Below are 20,493 nucleotides of genomic sequence, written 5' to 3'. Positions count from 1 at the left end.
AACACAAATACTTCAATCCAAGCACAACTTTTAGCGTTTTAAACTTTGGTTCTATCGATGACCAAATAATGATCGTTAGTAGGATCCATTTTTTACTCAAATATGTATATATATATATATATATGTGTGTGTGTGTGTGTGTGTGGGGAAAAAACACACACAAATAAAATAAATTTTGAATTTTATTTGGTTTTATTAGTTTTATACAAAAAAAGTTCATCCCTCAAATAAAAATGTACATCTGTTTTCATACCTTTAAAAAGATTTCAAATCACACTTCTAAATCTTAGGCACAAGCTCATAAATTCTTCGAATTTTAATTCTAACGAAGTCATTTTGTCAAATCTGTTGTAGAAATGTTCCAACTTGACTTAGAATATGAATAACTAGTACCATTACAAAGTGTATCATGGAGAGAAATGAGACGTTGTCGTTATAATAAAAATTATAAATAGATACGATTTTCATTAATTTATTATTATTATTGTTGTTGTTATAAATATTATTATTTTCCTCTAAATATATCATTATATATATATATATATATATATATATTGAGTTATGTAAAGTTTAAAACTGTTGAAGACGTGAAATGATATATTTTTTAGTAATCACATAAAAAAATTGAATATTATTTTACTTGTATAGAATAATCTTAATTTCATGCATCTAATCAAGAATTTTAATTATATGATCAAAATTATATATATATATATATATTCAGAAAATACATGCTTAATTATTTTATTTGAAAACATTTAATTTATATTGTACGTACCCTGTGTACCAGTAATATGCATGCTTGATGCAGATATGCTAGTGATGTGGGGTTAACGAGGGATGGATTGGGGGAACCAAAGTGTTACGACTGTGCATAGTAGGCACTCAGTTTGCACCCCACATACAGCGATTATTACATGGTCACTCATGAACTCTCTAGCACACAGACAATTTAAATATATTTATTACACATGTATATAATCTTGATACGTTGTCCATCAACTATATTCATATTTATGACCATATCCACTAAGTGTCACATCAGCGATCAATACAAAGATGAACAAAGTTATAGTAGGTCTTTTGTGAGACGGTCTTACGAATTTTTATCTTTGAGATATGTCAATTCTACCGATATTCACAATAAAAAGTAATATTTTTAACATAAAAAATAATATTTTTTTATGGATGACTCAAATAAAAGATCTCTCTCACAAAATACGACCTGTGAAGTCGTCTCACACAAGTTTTTGTTAAAAAGTTAATGAACAACGTATCAAAATTATGTAGTATATACGTATGTATATATATTTATGACTTGGTGGTGGTTATGATGGTTAATTTTTTTATTTTTTTTAAAAGACAACACAAAATTAAAGAACCTAACATTTGTAACATGGATATCATGGTTGCTTAGTGTCCTAATTGAGACCCTTTGGACCCACAATGGAAGAGATGCCTGATCATTGATATCTCCATAGATTTATTTCCATTTTAACAAATAGATTATTACTATACATTATAAGAAAAACAGAGTATATAGATTGGCGATATAGAATCTCACGGAAGTACTCTCACTTCCTTCACCCCTTCCAAGAGTTTCTTTCTTCTCCCTTGTAATCTGCTTCAAGAACACATTTTTTTTTTAAAGATCGAACTTAAATTTGCTGATTGTGGTTCTTTGAGCTGAATTATCGAAATTTGTAAACAAATACATGGGTTGGAGTGTTAAACAGGACGTTTCTGTTAGTGGAGGAGTTGGTTGGAGCCATATTTTGCTGCAGTCAGGAGCGGCGGCGGAGCTGGTAAAACCGCCATTGATGCGGCGGCAACAGCAGCCGGAGTTCTTGAAGTGTCCCAGGTGTGGTTCGACGAATACAAAGTTTTGTTACTACAATAACTACAACAAGTCTCAGCCACGCTATTTCTGCAAAGCTTGTAAGAGGCATTGGACTAAAGGTGGCACTCTTCGAAATGTTCCGGTTGGCGGTGGCCGGAAAAGCAAACGGCCCAAGAAGTCAACTTCCGCCATCCCCATCTCCTCCTCCTCCTCCTCCGCCGCCACTCCACAACACCGATATTTACCAAATTTTCCATTCGCCAGTACTACTAATGATCCTGATCAGAAAATCATGTCCAGTACCCTTTATCACACCCTCTCCCGTTCTTCCTCTCCCATGTTACGAGATATTCAGAAGACTTCCATGGTGGACGAAAATGGCCCAAATAATACCCCAAATTCGAATGTGACAGCATCTCAAATCGAGAATGCAGAGTGTCCGTTCTCGAGTTTAGGCATATTTGACCTGAATTCTTGTTTAAATGTGTACCAAGATCACTACACGTGGAATCTTGATTCTGCAGCGGAATCGACCATTACCTCTGTAAATAACCCCACCATGAGTAGTAGTGTGCAGATTGTGGAAAGCTGCAGTGATACCATGGACTTGGCAAATGACTGGAATTGGAATGAAATTGATGGGTTAGTTTCACCTGATCGATTCAAATATATAATGGGATAATGATCCAATCGTGCAGAGATTGGATTCCAAACAAGATTCCCGATTGCATATATATATAGTGTATATATTGTTGCATTTGTATGGTTGAAGTTTGTATCTATGATGGGCAGTGTGTGTCATAAGTTTGTAGTTTGAAGCTGTCATTTTTGTACCAGCTTCGGTTTAGTCATGTGTATTAATTTCCTAGTGTACGTTGGTTGCTTCCCTATTGTTGTAAAAGAACCAAGGAGTTGAAGTTACTCGGTTACTGGTGGATTTTGACAGTGGAGAATTTCAAGATTTTTATTGTAGTTTCATTTGATGTATGTACGTAAAGAGTATATACTTACAAAAAACAAGCGTGTAGTGCCATAATGTGGAGACATGGGACATTAAAAAAAATATGTTGAGAATTTTGAAGTTGGCGATGCAAGAGGGAAATGGGACCATTGTAAGCTGGGGTGAGGGTGGGGGGAGGGGTGAGGGTGGCTTAATATGTGATGGAAAATTATTGTGGATATTATCTCTGTTTTGTATGGATATACATTGAACAGTTTCTGTCCTGATTTGTTCTGATTCGTTGCAGGTGTCGTGCTTCGTGCTCTGTCATAGACCAATTGCAAGTTGTAAAAATATGAGATATTCTGTGACAAAAAATAAGGTCTTGCTTTCTTGTTGGAATGATCTGAGTCAAAGTTAATTTTCCTCGAGTTGAGTAATTTAGTTCGGACTTTTTCAAGACATGATTAACAAAATAAATAGGTTAATGAGTTGCTCCTTTTTTCTAACCATCATCACTGATAAATAGATGAGTAGGTCTTCGCCCCAAACATTGTTAAAGAACCAATCTTTCAAATATGCTTTCAATTTTTGGAATGTTTCTTCACTTTGCTCATATAGTCTAGGAATTTTCTGGTCTGAACTCTCAGTGTTCACTTACTTGATTTAGCTTCAATATGTAATCCAAAAGTTTTTTGGAAAGTTTGTTTTAGGTCGGATATAAAGTGCTCGAATGCCTTGGTTTTGATTAGGATGTCATCAAGATTTCTTTTTATGTCTTAAATTAATTATATTTTTTTAAAGTACGTATCTGATAACTTTGGGTAGTAACTTAGCAAATTTGCTCATATACCCCAAATTCGAAACATGGAGTCCATCTCATACTGCACAACTTCAATTCATTTGGATGAATTGACATATGATAATTCTTCTTTGAAGTTTCTTGGATCACATCCAGTAATGAGCTCGTCTTGACTTTCTTCAAGAAACGTGTGTTGATAAAAATATATGGAAAAACATGACAGATATGCAGTAAATCAAACAAGCGTGCTGTTCACAGTAGAGTATGACTAATGTATAAAACCAGCAAATCAGTATCTTGAAGAAAACAATAGAATAATGCTTAATTAAATCAAACCGAGGACTGTAGCTTGTACAGTTTCCTTAAAACAGATTCGCCCCCTCCTGTATGTGCTCCGAGGATTCAGCGGACGTCTGTTTCCCAGGATACAACGGGCAAACCAGCAGAGTTGCAGCACAGCACTATGCTAGCGAACAGAATCAGTACCTGAACTTTATCAGTGAACAGAGCAGAAGCAGAACAAGCAGAAGCAGTACTGTAGCAGCAGAAGCAGTACTGTAGCAGCAGAAGCAGTACTCTAGCAGAACGAACAGTACTGTAGCAGAACAGAAGCACTGTAGCAGAAGTACTACTGTAGCAGAATAAGCAGAGGAACTGTAGCAGCAAGAGAAAGTGAATTTTTTGGTCTCTCTTTCTAGGCTAGGCACATCCCCTATTTATACATGTCAATACCATCCATATGAAAGGTCACAGGTTGCCTTAAATATGCCTTAAAGATGGTAGATGAAGCATCAACAGTTGGGGAGATGAAGCACCAACAGTTATGCCATGCGAAATGTCTCAAGGGCATGTGAAAGGTCTTAACAAAAAAAATAACAAAAGATGGCATAGACTGCTAGGCAAATTTTGCCTTGATCGGTCCGACATTCGACGCGCCCAGGTCGCGCTCGTACGCTTGCACACAAGTCAAGCCTTTTTTCCACTGCAAATCGAGCCCATGATTTGCACCCCCATGCGCCTGTGTGCGCGAGAGAGAGCTTCTTGACCAATAATAGTTACACCTCCATAAAGTGTAACACAATATAACTTATCTATATCACTTCATTTTTCCAATGTGGGACAAACCCACATTTCCAAATTTCCATTCACTCACATGGAAAGCCCATAAGCCTGAAAGCCCACCTTTAATCCAACAATCCCCCACATGAATGGGAATTTAAAGTTATGCGAAAGGATTCCACTGATAAAGTTCAACAGTTGAGTCTTGCATAGGATAGGTAGGTGTTACCCTTTGAACCTTCCTTTGTAAAAGCATATTAATTCACTGGTTGACAGTAGACGTGATGTCTTTGAACTGTACATCCGTTTGTGTGAATGGTGATATACTTCACACAAGACTCTCCCTGATACTATTGAGTTCTCATGATTGTGTTCTTTTTGGCCATGAACACACGCTTGGTTCTGCAAGAGGGTCTAGAATTGAGCCCTGCAATTCCTTCGAAGCGGCCCCACTTCTCTCTCACATAGGTGATTCTATATTGCTTCTTATCAGAATCATTAAAAGCCGTAAGCTTATCCTCAACATTCATTGTTTCATAATAGGAATGGATTAGGGATAACCCCCACAGTGATTCTCCAAATTAGTGCGATTAGGTTGTCCCATTGAACCTAGTTCTTGGGATCTCTAGTCAGCGTAGGTTGGGTTTTCCTTCACACCAATTTATTCTATAGGGTTGAGCTCCATTCCCCTTGACATTTTCGCAACTAACTCTCTGTTTAACCCTTTGGTTAGCGGATCCGCTATATTATCTTTTGACTTTACATAGTCAACAGAGATAACTCCAGTTGAGAGTAGTTGTCTAATGGTATTATGTCTACGACATATATGCCTAGACTTACAATTATACATTTTATTTTGTGCCCTTCCAATCGCAGATTGGCTATCACAATGTATGCAAATAGCCGGCACAGGTTTTTCCCATCCTGGAACATCTTCTAAAAAATGACGCAGCCATTCAGCCTCTTCACCACACTTGTCAAGAGCTATAAACTCAGATTCCATCGTGGATCTGGCTATTACAGTTTGTTTGGAAGATTTCCACGCAATTGCTGCACCTCCTAAAGTGAATACAAATTCACTTGTAGATTTTGAGTCTTTCGTATCAGATATCCAATTTGCATCACTGTATCCTTCAATAACAGCAGGATATCTGGTATAGTGCAGCCCATGATCACGAGTGTACCTTAAGTATCTTAGCAATCTGATAATTGCTTTCCAGTGTTCAACTCCATGATTACTCGTGAATCTACTCAATTTGCTTACTGCATAGGCTATGTCTGGTCTTGTACAACTCATTAAGTACATCAGACTTCCAATGACTCGAGAGTATTCTAATTGAGACATACTCTCACCTCGATTCTTTGATAGATGTTGACTAGTATCTATCGGGGTTCTAGCCAATGCAAAGTCATCGTTATTGAATTTCTCAAGTATTTTTTCAACATAATGTGACTGACTTAGGACTAGCCCTTCTGATGTTCTATGGATTTTAATTCCAAGGATTACATCGGCTAAGCCCAAATCTTTCATGTCAAATCTAGAGTTCAATAACTTCTTGGTGGATTTGATCATTTTATCATTACTACCAATGATAAGTATGTCATCTACGTAAAGACATAAAATGACATATCCATTTTCAGTGGTTTTTATGTATACACATTTGTCACAATCACTGAATTTAAATCCACTTTCCAACATGGCCTTATCAAATTTTTCGTGCCATTGTTTTGGTGTTTGTTTTAAGCCATACAGATACTTCACCAGTTTACAAACATTATTTTCTTGCCCAGTCGTAGAAAATCCCTCAGGTTGTTCCATGTAAATTTCCTCTTCTAAATCTCCATTTAGAAAAGCTGTCTTTACGTCCATTTGGTGTACTTCAAGATTCCGCAAGGCGGCAATCGCAAGTATCACACGAATAGAGGTTATTCTCGATACAGGAGAATATGTGTCAAAGTAATCAAGCCCTTCACGTTGATGGTAACCTTTAATTACCAATATGGCTTTATACTTATCTATGGTTCCATCTGATTTCATTTTTCTTTTGAAAACCCATTTACAGCCTAGTGGTTTGCTTCCCGGAGGAAGATTTACTAATTCCCACATATGGTTTTGTAAAATGGATTCCATTTCGGAATTGATAGCCTCTTTCCATAGAGGTCCCTCAGATGAACTCATTGCTTCCTTGAAGCTTTGAGGTTCACTTTCCATCATGAAAGTGATGAAATCCGGACCAAAGGATTTCTCAGTCCTAGCTCTCTTGCTACGTCTAGGTTCTGTGTTTTGATCAAGCTCTTGTTCTTCATCATTTGTTTCATATAATCTTTTGGATGAACTTGGTTCTTCCTTAGATTTGCATGGAAACATGTGTTCAAAGAACGAAGCATTTCTTGATTCTATTATCGTATTCTTGTGAATATCAGGTATTTGAGATTCATGTACAAGAAAACGATATGCACTACTGTTTTGAGCATATCCAATGAAAATGCAATCCACAGTTTTTGGTCCTATCTTTACTTTCTTTGGAGTGGGTACTGCTACCTTAGCAAGACACCCCCACACTCGCAAGTATTGGTAAGAAGGACTTCTATCTTTCCATAACTCATATGGACTTTTATCTTGCTTCTTTGGGGGCACCTTATTTAAAAGGTAATTTGCTGTTAGAACATCTTCCCCCCACATGTTCTGTGGTAAACCAGAACTTAATAACAACGCATTCATCATTTCTTTCAATGTGTGATTCTTTCTCTCTGCAATGCCGTTTTGCTGAGGAGAATAAGGTGCAGTTCTTTCGTGTTTGATACCGTGTTGAGCACAAAACTCAGCAAATGGTGATTCATATTCACCTCCACGATCACTTCTTAGCACCTTAATTTTCTTGCTAAGTTGGTTTTCAACTTCACTCTTATATTGGACAAATTTGTCAATAGCTTCATCCTTACTTTTGAGGAGATACACATAACAAAATTTTGTGCTATCGTCAACAAAAGTGATGAAGTATTTATTTCCACCACGAGTTTGTACACCTTTTAGATCACATATATCACTGTGAATTAGATCAAGTGGTTCACTATTTCTTTCAATAGTTTGAAAAGATGATCTTGTTAGTTTTGCCTCAACACAAGTTTCACGTTTGTGTTGTTTATCAATTTGGAATGCAGGAATGCTTTTCATGTTAATTAGTCTACGAATTGTATCGTAATTAACGTGTCCAAGTCTACCATGCCATAAACAAGAAGACTCAAGAAAGTAAGCAAAAGTATTAACTTCATTCATCACAGGCTTAACAGCCATAACATTGAGTTTGAATAACCCATTACAAACATAACATTTGCCAACAAACATTCCACTTTTCGACAAAACCACCTTATCTGACTCGAATACAATGCGGAAACCATGCTTGTTCAGAAGCGACCCTGACATCAAGTTCTTGCGGATGTCAGGCACATACAGCACATTGTTCAAAGTCAGTTCTTTTCCAGATGTCATCTTTAGGACAACTTTCCCTTGTCCCTTGATCTCGGAAGTGGCGGAATTTCCCATGAATAGTTTTTCACTCTTCATAGATTCCTCAAGAGTAGCAAACATCTCCTTGTCGGAGCAAACATGGCGAGTGGCACCAGTGTCGATCCACCATTCCCTTGGGTTAGAACCCACCATATTAATTTCTGATATTACAGCACAGAGATTCATGTTCGAAACCTCTTGAGATATGTTCTCCACCATATTCACCTCTCGGTTTCTCTTTGGCTTTTTACGTTCAGATGCCTTGTGACCCATGCTATCACAGTTATAGCATTTTCCAGAGAACTTCTTCTTTGAAACACCTCTTTGGGTCTGAGGTTCAACTTCTTGTTGGAGGGAGAGAAGTTTCTCTTTTTCGAGCTTTGGCCATGCTCGACAACATTTGCCTTAGCGGCAACAGGAGAAAACAATCATCTTTCCGAACTCTTGTTGTCTTCCTCGATGCGAAGTCTAACAATGAGCTCTTCAACGTTCATCTCCTTTCGCTTGTGTTTCAAGTAGTTTTTTGAAATCCTTCCAAGCTGGTGGTAGTTTCTCAACTATAGCAGCCACTTGGAAAGATTCGCTCAACGTCATCCCCTCGGCGTGAATCTCGTGAAGAATCACTTGGATTTCTTGAACTTGACTGATAACCGGCTTAGAATCCACCATTTTAAAATCCAGAAAGCGGTCTACAAGAAACTTCTTGGCCCTGGCATCCTCGGTTTTGTACTTTCTGTCAAGGGATTCCCATAGCTCTTTGGCTGTCTTCTTTTCGCAGTACACATTGTACAGCGAGTCTGTCAATCCATTCAGCACATAATTTCGACATAGGAAATCAGAATGATTCCAAGCCTCTAGTGCACTGACGGATTCAACATCTCCCTCACCCTCTTTCAGGTTAGGAGCATCCTCGAATAGGAATCTAGCCAGGTTCAGTGTTGTCAAGTAAAATAACATTTTCTGCTGCCACCTCTTGAAATTCACACCAGTGAACTTCTCAGGCTTTTCACCGTGGCTGGCTGGGACAGTAACCGCAGCAGCACGTGGGACAACTTGAGTAGGCACAGTAGGGACAACATGACTAGTTTCCCTTTGCACGCTGGATTCAGTAGCCATATCTGAACTGAAACCACGTAATGAGTAAATCTGTTTTAAGTTTGTTGATAAAAATATATGGAAAAACAGGACAGATATGCAGTAAACCAAACAAGCGTGCTGTTCACAGTAGAGTATGACTAATGTATAAAACCAGCAAATCAGTATCTTGAAGAAAACAATAGAATAATGCTTAATTAAATCAAACCGAGGCATGTAGCTTGTACAGTTTCCTTAAAACAGATTCGCCCCCTCATGTATGTGCTCCGAGGATTCAGCGGACGTCTGTTTCCCAGGATACAACGGGCAAACCAGCAGAGTTGCAGCACAGCACTATGCTAGCGAACAGAATCAGTACCTGAACTTTATCAGTGAACAGAGCAGAAGCAGAACAAGCAGAAGCAGTACTGTAGCAGCAGAAGCAGTACTGTAGCAGAACGAACAGTACTGTAGCAGAACATAAGCACTGTAGCAGAAGTACTATTGTAGCAGAATAAGCAGAGGAACTGTAGCAGCAGGAGAAAGTGGATTTTTCGGTCTCTCTTTCTAGGCTAGGCACATCCCCTATTTATACATGTCAATACCATACATATGAAAGGTCACAGGTTGCCTTAAATATGCCTTAAAGATGGTATATGAAGCACCAACAGTTAGGGAGATGAAACACCAACAGTTATGCCATGCGAAAGGTCTCAAGGGCATGTGAAAGGTCTCAACAAAAAAAAATAACAAAAGATGGCATAGACTGCTAGGCAAATTTTGCCTTGATCGGTCCGACATTCGACGCACCCAGGTCACGCTCGTACGCTTGCACACAAGTCAAGCCTTTTTTTCCACTGCAAATCGGGCCCATGATTTGCACCCCCTGCGTCTGTGTGCGCGAGAGAGAGCCTCTTGACCAATAATAGTTACACCTCCATAAAGTGTAACACAATATAATTTATCTATACCACTTCATTTTTCCAATGTGGGACAAACCCACCTTTCCAAATTTCCATTCACTCACATGTAAAGCCCATAAGCCTAAAATCCCACCTTTAATCCAACAACATGCACATCATATTACGTGGCCTTGAGACCCTTTCGGATCTCCTAGGAGCTGTATCTCTCTTACTAGTCGTTGTGGTGTGGGTTCTACTATTTCAAGAGTGTGTTTCTCGTATCTATTCGAGTTCTATCATTTCAAATTTTCTATCTAATAGAAACTCCTTCTCAAAGAAGGTGTCATTCTTTAAAACAAACATCTTTGTTTCATTGTGATCATATAAATAATATCTAACGGAATTCTTTGAATATCTCACTAAGAAGTACAAATTGGATCTACTATCTAATTTTTCTGCCAATGTCTACTTCACATAAGCAGGACATCCACTTATTTTTAAGAAAGAATATTTTGGAGGTTTTCTGATCCATATCTCATATAAAGTTTTATCCAATGCTTTTCTATGGACTTGATTCAACAACATTGTCGCAGTCTCAAGCGCAAATCGCTAAAAGGATGACCGAAATTCAGTGAATCTCATCATATATCGAACTGTGTCCATCAATGTCCGATTACGACGTTCTGACACGCCATTCAAATGAGGTGTGGCATGTGCATTCCAATGTGAGTAATCTTGAAATAAAGTACTTAAGTACTACTCTCCGCCTCAATCAGATAGAAGTGTTTTAATATTATTTCTTAATTGTTTTCTAATTCAACTCTAAATTCTTTGAAATTTGCAAAGACTTCAGACTTATATTTTATTAAATACGGCATATACATACCTCAAGAAGTAATAAGTAAAAATAATGAAGTGAGATTGCCCAGCATGCTAACACTTAAAGGACCATACATATCTATATGAATCAAATCAAATAGAACAACACCGTAGATGTGTAGATTTTGAAAATCACAAAAGAGAGAAACATTGTAAGGTCTTCCAACACCAAAGCAAGTTGGAAAATTGTTTAAGTCATATGCGAGTGAAGTCAGTCCAATTGTACGTGGCTATACTTCGAGTCCTTAAGGCCAAGAAGACTCGGGAAGAGTGAGTGGCAAGCTTAAATCCCTTAAAGCCAAGAATCATATTGTTCTAGTGAATCCCTCGATTCAAGGAATTATAACTGGGAAGAGGGGACATGAAAGATTTTTCGTCAAACCTCTACAACATATCCTTATGTCTTTATTGCTTTCATTTACATTCTGCATTTATTTTCTTGTATAATTTTATTTTTAAATTGATTGACTATTAGTCTTTTCCGTTATGCAAACTCAAAAATTTGAGAAATCACATTAAATATGCTAAAGTAACCAATAGAACCTAATTCACCATTGTTAGGTTCTATTGGTTAGACAAAGATCAAGTGAAAAATCAAGTGAAGGAGACAAAGATCGATCTCTTGCAACTCAAATACGAGACATATTAGATGGAGTACGAAGAGAATGTTGATTCCATGTTTAGGAGACTCACTCAAATTATCAATGAGCTTGCAGAACTTGGTGAAAGATAGCCCCCCAAGAAAATTTGTAGAGATAACTTCGAGCCTTGCTTAAAGAATGGGAAGCAAAGAGGACGGCTGTCATTGAATCCAACAAAGGAGAAAGTGCATCCTATATAGGACTTCGATGAACTTCATGACATGCCTTGGTGACCGATGAGCTCGAGGTTTCAACTCGAAAAAAGATCATGAAGGAGGAAGCAAAAGCTACAGGAAAGGGGATTGCCTTGGTTGGAAAGCAAGCAACTTGTTATAATTGTCAAAAACAGGTAATTATGCAAATGAATGCCCTCTAATAAAAAAGTGGACAAGAAGAAAAAAAAGACTTTGATGGCCACACGGAGCGATAGCGATTCCGAAGATGATGAAGTATCCAACCTTTTTTATGGCTCTCGGAGAAGAAGATGAAGAGGATGATTATGAAGTACCATCCTATGCTGAATTGCTTGATGCTTATTGTGGGGACCCGGACGCTAATCATCATCTTAATCATCTTTGGGATTTAATTATCAATTAAGATAAACAGGGTCTAAAAATTTTTTTAAAATGCGGAAGGTAATGGAATCAATCTATTATACAAACCAGTATAATAATACAAATCTTGGACAACATGCTTCTAGTTCAAACTAGTCTAAGGTTTAACTACTAAATTTCAAGTATTAAACCAAGTCTACATCCAAGTCCGGAATCACCACTCTAATCTCGATCTCTCATCATCTTTTTGACCCCGATCTTGTCCCACCTGTTGTCATGCACACATACAAACAAGACAACAGCCGGATACTCCGGTGAGAACAAATCCCAGTATAAATAATGTATACATGCAGTTAACTGAATTAACATAAAAGCATGAATTATATCTTATCACATGTAGCATAATCAAACAACATGTATCCATACCAGTCTGTAAATAAAACATGAATCGTAATCTACGAAACATAAATCAATATGGATCTGTAAATCAAGTTCTAGTCTCGATATCTAAGACTCGACTCATCTCTTATTCTAATCTAGGGATCCTGATCTAATTTAGACTTTGGTATGCTGTATCGAATGTCTACAATAGACGTCGATCTACATCTAAGCCCATCGATACACCGAAAGTCTAGAGTTTACGCGGTTCTGACAAAGACTCGGCGGTTCTGCCCTAGCTAGGCTTATCTGCCCTAGACTCAAACTCTGGCTCTGCTATAATTCAATAGACTAAACATATCAATCTGATAATCTGCAAATATCAATGCAATAAAGTAAAGTATGTGATTTTGGGAAACTCAAGTCAAACCTAACTCGAGTTGTGCAATCCCGAATCAACATTTATTTATACCTTTATCTTCTCGGTCCGACGAAGACGAAGTATTGAAGTCAACTCTGTCCATATCAAATCTGATAATGACAATCATATAAATACCATATCAGTATATAACTCAATTCAAGACATGTTCTGATCAATACTCAAATCGGTATATAATCTGATCCATATCTGAACAAGGTACAATCTAATTCATATCAATGATATCACGATACAATCGAAATTATTACTGAATCTGATCAATCTCAATCAATACTGAATCTGATCACTATCAATCTACTGATGTTTCGACGGCATAACAATACAGTTACGATAACCCCGTCTATCTCAACATCACAGATATAATACCAGAATTCATAACCAGTATCAGTACAACTCATAATCTGAATAATAACACAATTCTGATATAGAATCTCAACTAAATCAACTCTGAAATTCATAACAATTTCATAAACAGTCTATTCTTTAATCTGACTTCGATTCTATGATGTCTAACATGTCAAGAACATCATATATGAATTCCATTTAATTCTGACAACATCATAATTTCAAAACATATCAAAACGTAACAAAACTTACGCCCAGTTGTAGCTGTCATCGCTAGGAACACGGTGTCGTACTCGGATTCAAGTTCGGACGGACGGATCCCAAAATCTTCAATTTCATCATCAAAATCTTCCCTCGTCCTTTTCTCGACTTTCCCTCAAGATTTACGTTTGTATATATATATATATACACCCACGTACATGCAAAAGGACGAGTGGCTTAATCTTTGTAGCACACGTCTCGCGCATATGCGCGACCCCAATCGGCGCATATGCGCGAGACACTCGGTCTCCGCGCGTATCATGCACATCGCCTCGCGCATATGCGCGACTCATCTCCGCGCATATGCGCGAGACTCTCTGGAGTTACTCGCATAGGCTTCGCGCATATGCGCGAGGTCTTCTGCCTGTTTGGCGCATGTGCGCGCATCCGGTCACGCATGTGCGCCGATGCTACTGTCCTCGCACATCAATTTCCACACGCGATCTCATTTCGTGTCTCGGTTAGCCCTTTCATAATTATCTCGATTAAAAATCAATAATCGTAATTTAACACGGCATAAAATCTCGGGCCTTACACTTATAATGAGCTTATTGATCTTCTTGGTAGAACTAAGAAGAACAATAAAATGTTAAAACTGGATTGAGCAAACAAGGAAGACGAAAATAATATTTTGAAAAACGAACTTAGTAATTTGAAGAAATCTTTTTCCAAGTTTAGTAATAGTAGTTTAAAGGCTTGATGAATTGTGTGCCCAAATTTCCTATTATTACAACCAACAAGGACCCAAAGAACAATTGTGTACCAAAGTGTCAAACATTAAAAATTTGCTTTGTATGGAGGTGAAAACAATAAGACTTCCAATTCTTGGTATCGATAGTGGATGTTCAAGACATAAGACATGCGACAAAAAAATTTATTGTCACTCATACCAAAGAGTGGAGGAAGTGTCACCTTTGGAGACAATAGCAAAGGAATCATTGAAGGAATTGGCTCAATTGGTTACTCTTTAACTCCACTATTATTGATGATGTACTTTATTTAAAAGAATTAAGCATAATCTTCTTAGCTTAAGTCAATTATGTGATAGAGGTTGTGAAGTCTCTCTTGCATCACAACAATGCACCGTATCAAATTCATTGGATATATAAGTGCAAATGTATACAAGTTTGATCGACTAGGATAATCTTTCTTCTCAAAATGTAAAATGCCTTGTTACATTGAGTGCTAACAATAGTGTGTTATGGCATAACGACTTGGTCATGTTGGTTTAAGTACTATTGAAAAAATTCGAAAACTTGATTTTGTTGTTGGATTGTCTAATCTTGAATTAAAAGTTGAATTCATTTGTGATGTTTGTCAATTAGGTAAGCATATTAGAGAATATATATTGAATATAAAAATATTATTTCCACTTCTATGCCATTTGATTAAAAATATGCAGTGTGACAACGGAACCGAATTTGAAAGAGTACATCTCTTGTGAGACGGTCTCACAAATCTTTCTCTGTGAGACGGGTCAACCCTACCGATATTCACAATAAAAAGTAATACTCTTAGCATAAAAAATAATTTTTTTTATGGATGACCCAGATAAGAGATCTGTTTCACAAAATACGACCCGTGAGACAGTTTCACACAAGTTTTTGTCAATTTGAAAATGAAAATTTTATAAGTTTTTGTGAGGAAAAAAATTGGTCACGACTTTTCTTGTCCTAGGACACCTCAACAAAAGTTGAAATAAAGAACATGACTTAGTGGAAATTGCATGTTATTTGTTATGTGAATATTTGTTTCCAAAATGTTTTTAAGCCGAAACAATGAACACCGCTTGTTACATTCATCAATAAGACCAATTCTCAAGAAAACTCCACATGAATTATGAAGTCATAGAAAGCCTGACATTTCATACTTTAAAGCATTTGGTTTAAAATGTGTTGTTCAACAACGGCAAAGACAATCTTGATAAGTTTGATGTCAATTTCAATGAGGGAATTTTTCTTGGTTATTCAAATACTAGTAATGTGATACTCTTGTCCTAAATTTTAAAAATTAAAAGATTTAAAATAAATTTATAATAAATTTACAATCGACTGTGGTTGTGGGGCCTGTAAGGGGGTGGGGTACATGGGAAGAGCTCATCCTGGGAGGCACGGCACCCAAGACTGGAACGTCCAGCTCCATTCGCCCCTTCACCTTCAGGTCCACGTTTTCACCCTTCGTTCTATGCCTTCCTTTATGCTTGCCATCTTAAATATGGGTTTTTTTTTGTTTTTTTGTTTACATTTTCTGTTGTCTTTTAAAATGAAATTACTTTTGAAATTAAATAGCAAAATCGAAATTCCCGAGTTTGTGTGTTCTCATAACCCCTTGTAAGCTATATCTAATGTAATCTATATCTAAAACGGATAGCAGTAGGAGTCTCAACTAGCATAAGATTTTCCTGTATTTTATACTTAATACAAATGGCAAAAACTTCCTTTCATTTCAGGCTTGTAAAAGCAAGTACGAGGATCTGCAACGGCATTATTCTGGATCCAGGTAAGTTAAATATTCATTTCTTATCTCACCATTTGTGGCCAATACTTGGTACATCGAATCTTGAGTGGTTTTTGATAAAAATGTGTATCTTATATTGCTGTCATGTTTACTGTGATGACTTACTCAGGGCTTGGTTTGAAGAACTGAGAAAGCAACGAGTGGCGGAGTTGATACTAGAACTTGAAAGATCTGAGGATTCAATCGGACAAGTGCAGATAACAAAACATTTTTATATTTCTTCACATGGGTTGTGGCGTAATCAGCTACTTATTTACTATTAAGTAAATTAACTCTTGTTTCTGCTTTTAATGCAACTCTTTTTGCTCAAAATTCGGGTTGCTGCTTAGATATGTTATGTTGAGTGAAAATGCGGATCCTATTGACTATACCAATGAGCACGAAGTCGTAACTTCCAACATGTGTATATTTATTTATACATCAAGTAATTTTATAAATACATTTGACTTGACAACGAATGCGTTGAGCTTAAAACCCCTTCACTTGCATAGCTTCTGCCTACAAACCTTCAATTTTTGAACAAAGTGACCTTATTTGACTCAAATACTATGGGGAAATCGTTTTCAACTAAAAATGATCCATTAACCAAATTCTTCCGGATATATATATATATATATCTTTTTCGAAGTCATTTCTCAAAGTCAAATAATTTCCACGAGCCATCTTCAGAATTACTCTGCGTTATCTTTTGATATATGAGGTTGTATTCCCCATGAACAACTTCTCCCCATTCCTCAGTGTTTGTTGGAACACGCATATAGGATGACACTATTGTTAATCCGCTATTCTTTCGGGTTTGAACTCATTAGGTTCACAACCGAAATTATGGAACAAAGATTGATATCCAACATATCAATGCAGATGTAATTAACATTGTTAATCTCTTTATTCTTTCTTGGCCGCTTATATTTAGAGGACTTGTGACTTACACCATCAGAATTGAAGCATTTTCCATTGAATTTTTTCTTGGAAATGTCTCCCTTGGGACCAAAATTAATCCCTTTGCCAATTTTCCTTTTCATTTTCGAGCTTTGACAAGATAACATTGGTTTTTTGCTGCAATAGGAAAAATTAAATGTCTTTATAAACATTTATTGTCTTTTCAATATGAAGTTTAACAAGAAGTTCCTCAACATTCATTTCATTCCGCTTGTATTTCAAATAATTTTTAAAAATTTTCCGATCTACAGGCAACTTCTCGATTATAACAGCTACCTGGAAGGATTCACTTGCTATCGTCCCCTCACTGTGAATCTCATGTAGAATCACTGGAGTTCTTGCACTTGGCTGGACTCCGTTTTAAAGTCCAGAAATCTCCATACTATAAACTTTTTGGGATTCAATGTCCATCAGTTTTGTATTTCTGGTCAAAAGATACCAAAAATTCTCAACTGTTTTCATTGTTTTACACACATTGTACAGTGAATCGGCTAAGCCATTCATCATATAGTTGTGACAGAGGAAATCCTAATGATTTCATGCCTCTACCGTACTAATGGCTTCCACATTTCCTTCATTCCCCTCGAGTTTGAGAGCATCCTCTGTCAGGACCAAAGTGGTAAAATAAAACAGCAACTTCTATGGACATCTCTTGAAGTTCAACTTCTCCAGTTTTTCCCCACAAATTGTTAGAATCAGAATCTATTTTTGAATCACCAAGCCAATAGTTAATATTTTATCTCAACTGATGGGAATTTGTTTTAAGTTTGTTAGAAATATTATTGTATATAATAACAATAATAATAAATCACAATTGAGATAAAGTATAATTTCGATTAAACAACATAATAAATAATTGTATACTAATTAACTTATTGGCTAAGTCTAGCAATTGCATTTGCAGGTGAATCCAAAATATTTAAACTCAAACATAGATTGAGTGTTAAACTAATAGAATAATAATTCTTACAGAATATCAGTAGATATTTAATAAAGGTAGAAATTCAGCTAATATTAATTATTAGTTGAGTGATATGGACCTACACTTTAGTCAACAAAAATATATACTCGAAGCGAAATAAATTATCAATACCGAGGTCTGTGAAACTTACATTTTTCTTAAAACATATTCGCCTTCTTACGTGAGTGCTTTGAAAATTAATGAGCCTTCGTTTCTCCATATACAACGGTTCAAAACCAATAACACTTTGAGCACAAATTTTTTACTTCAGGTGAACCAAAAACATATATGAATGTTATCGTTTTGAACAAGAAAAATAGGTGCAGATAACAATTATATATATATATATATATATATATATATATATATTCTAATGGTTTAGTTTACATATTCGTTCTATTTATTCCTTTAGTTCACGATTTAAATGGTACATATATCATTAATATTAGGGCACCCACATGAGTTTGAACAACAACGTGGTGTTAATATCAATGTGGACCCACTTGGCCAACGCCCACATTACCTTTATATATATATATATATGTATATATATTATTTTATTCTTTTTTTTTTAAAAGAGTGAATGGGGTGGACCAAACATTAATTACATGTATTAATATTTTATATATATGTATATTATTTAATTTAATAATGTATTTTAATAATTAAATAAAGATTATTTAATTTTAAAAATATTAATAAAAACATATTATTATTTATATAAAATAATAATAATTTAAATTTTGTAAATAATTTGAAATTGAATTTATGTAACGTAAAATAAGAATGAGATGAATGAGTGGACAGCGAGACCTATAAATAATGAATATTAATGTTAAAATGAATGTGATTGAATAGATGTGTTAATATAATGTGAATGTGGCATGTGGACCCTACGATTTTTGCTGAGGTGGTGGGTGTTATAACAGTAACGTATGCAGATGCCCTTAGTTATTCGGGACACATGTATTACGTGTAATATATATCATATGAGATTGTCAGAACTTCAAACTAAAATTTGTAAAATAGGACAAGATATTATCGCCTAGTTGGGAAACTTATCTACCTCTCACAAACTCGACCAGGCATTACATTTGCAGTGAATCTAGTTAGTTAAATATATGCACTCACCTTGTCTAGGTCATCTGGATGCTCTACATAGAATCCTTGGACAGCTTGAAACAAACTCCGAGGAGAGGATTGTTCTTTGCAAAAAATAACGATCGAAAAGTTAAGACATTTACAAACGTCGATTGGGCTGATTCAATTTCTGATAGAAAGTCAACATCAAAATATTGTACTGTTGTATGAGAAATCGTTACATGAAGAAGCAAGAATCAATTGAGAAGTTGAAGACAATGACGGTAGAAGTTACAGATATACTAAAATGTTGGGAGCAAATTTGGAAGAAAAATTTTGTGTCGCACAAATACAGTTGATCTAAGGTGCTCATCTATTATTTATACTAGTTACTCTGCACACGCGATGCGTGTGTGTACAATCATTTTTATCATTATCGATGGACTAAAGTAAAATTTGACAAATTATGCAGGGACTAGATTGATATTTGAAAGGTTGAAATAAAAATAAATAAAAATAAAAGTGTGTGTTGAAATTTAAAAAAAATCAAAAAACAAAAGTGTAATATTAGTATAATATTATATATATATATATGTGTGTGTGTGTGTGTGTGTGACAAAAACTTGTGCGAGACGGTCTCACGGGTCGTATTTTGTTAGACGGATCTCTTATTTGGGTCATCCATGAAATAATATTACTTTTTATGCTAAGAGTATTATTTTTATTGAATATCGGTAGAGTTGACCCGTCTCACAGATAAAAATTTGTGAGACCGTCCCACAAGAGACTTACTATATATATATAATAGTATTAGAGCTTAATTAGTTATTAGTCGTAGTTGAATGAAAGTTTTTTTTTAATTAATTTTTTGGGGACAAAAATACAATCGGCTTCAAAAAGATAATAATAAAAAATAATTAATGATAATAAAGCCAACTGCATGGTGGCCGACGTTGAAATTGTACCCACTTCAAGCGCAACCTACACCATGTTTAGCTTGTGGATGAGAGGATTGAAGTATAAAACATTATATTTATTAAAATAAAAATAAATATTTTTAACTCCTATTACAATAAAATTTAAGTTAAGCACGATAAAATACAAAATCACATGTAACCAAAAAATATACATTGCCCATTATACGAAATATTAATGTGAAAATCCCTTCATATTTTTACGGGAATATATTTCACATCTCGGGATCAGAATTTTAAAGAATTATTCATTTGATTAACATGTAATGTTTTAAAAAAGCAAAAAGCTTTAGAGGGTAGGTGTGTGATCAGCCTCTGCTTAGTGAATGTGCTTTTTTTTTTTGCTTTATCTCTGTTTTTCCTTCTCGTTCATCTTCATATTTCTTCAACACTTGTTTTG

The 20,493-nt window shown here is 35.8% G+C and overlaps 1 protein-coding gene across 1 annotated transcript; it reads left to right on the top strand.

Annotated features, from left to right (window-relative positions):
* The first annotated feature begins 1,456 nt into the window (after positions 1-1,456).
* Positions 1,457-2,801, top strand: LOC142548950 (uncharacterized). Its single transcript, XM_075657616.1, has one exon. The coding sequence runs from the start codon at positions 1,716-1,718 to the stop codon at positions 2,520-2,522; it is 807 nt and encodes a 268-aa protein (XP_075513731.1). The 5' UTR covers positions 1,457-1,715; the 3' UTR covers positions 2,523-2,801.
* The last annotated feature ends 17,692 nt before the right edge of the window (positions 2,802-20,493 follow it).

This window comes from Primulina tabacum, chromosome 6 (genome assembly GCF_025594145.1).
Source record: "Primulina tabacum isolate GXHZ01 chromosome 6, ASM2559414v2, whole genome shotgun sequence".
NCBI lineage: Eukaryota > Viridiplantae > Streptophyta > Magnoliopsida > Lamiales > Gesneriaceae > Primulina > Primulina tabacum.
This window is presented reverse-complemented; position numbering and strand designations above follow the sequence as displayed.

Bases quoted from the DNA above. Each gene is read 5' to 3' on its own strand.
- LOC142548950 (XM_075657616.1), top strand. From the start codon at position 1,716: ATGGGTTGGAGTGTTAAACAGGACGTTTCTGTTAGTGGAGGAGTTGGT.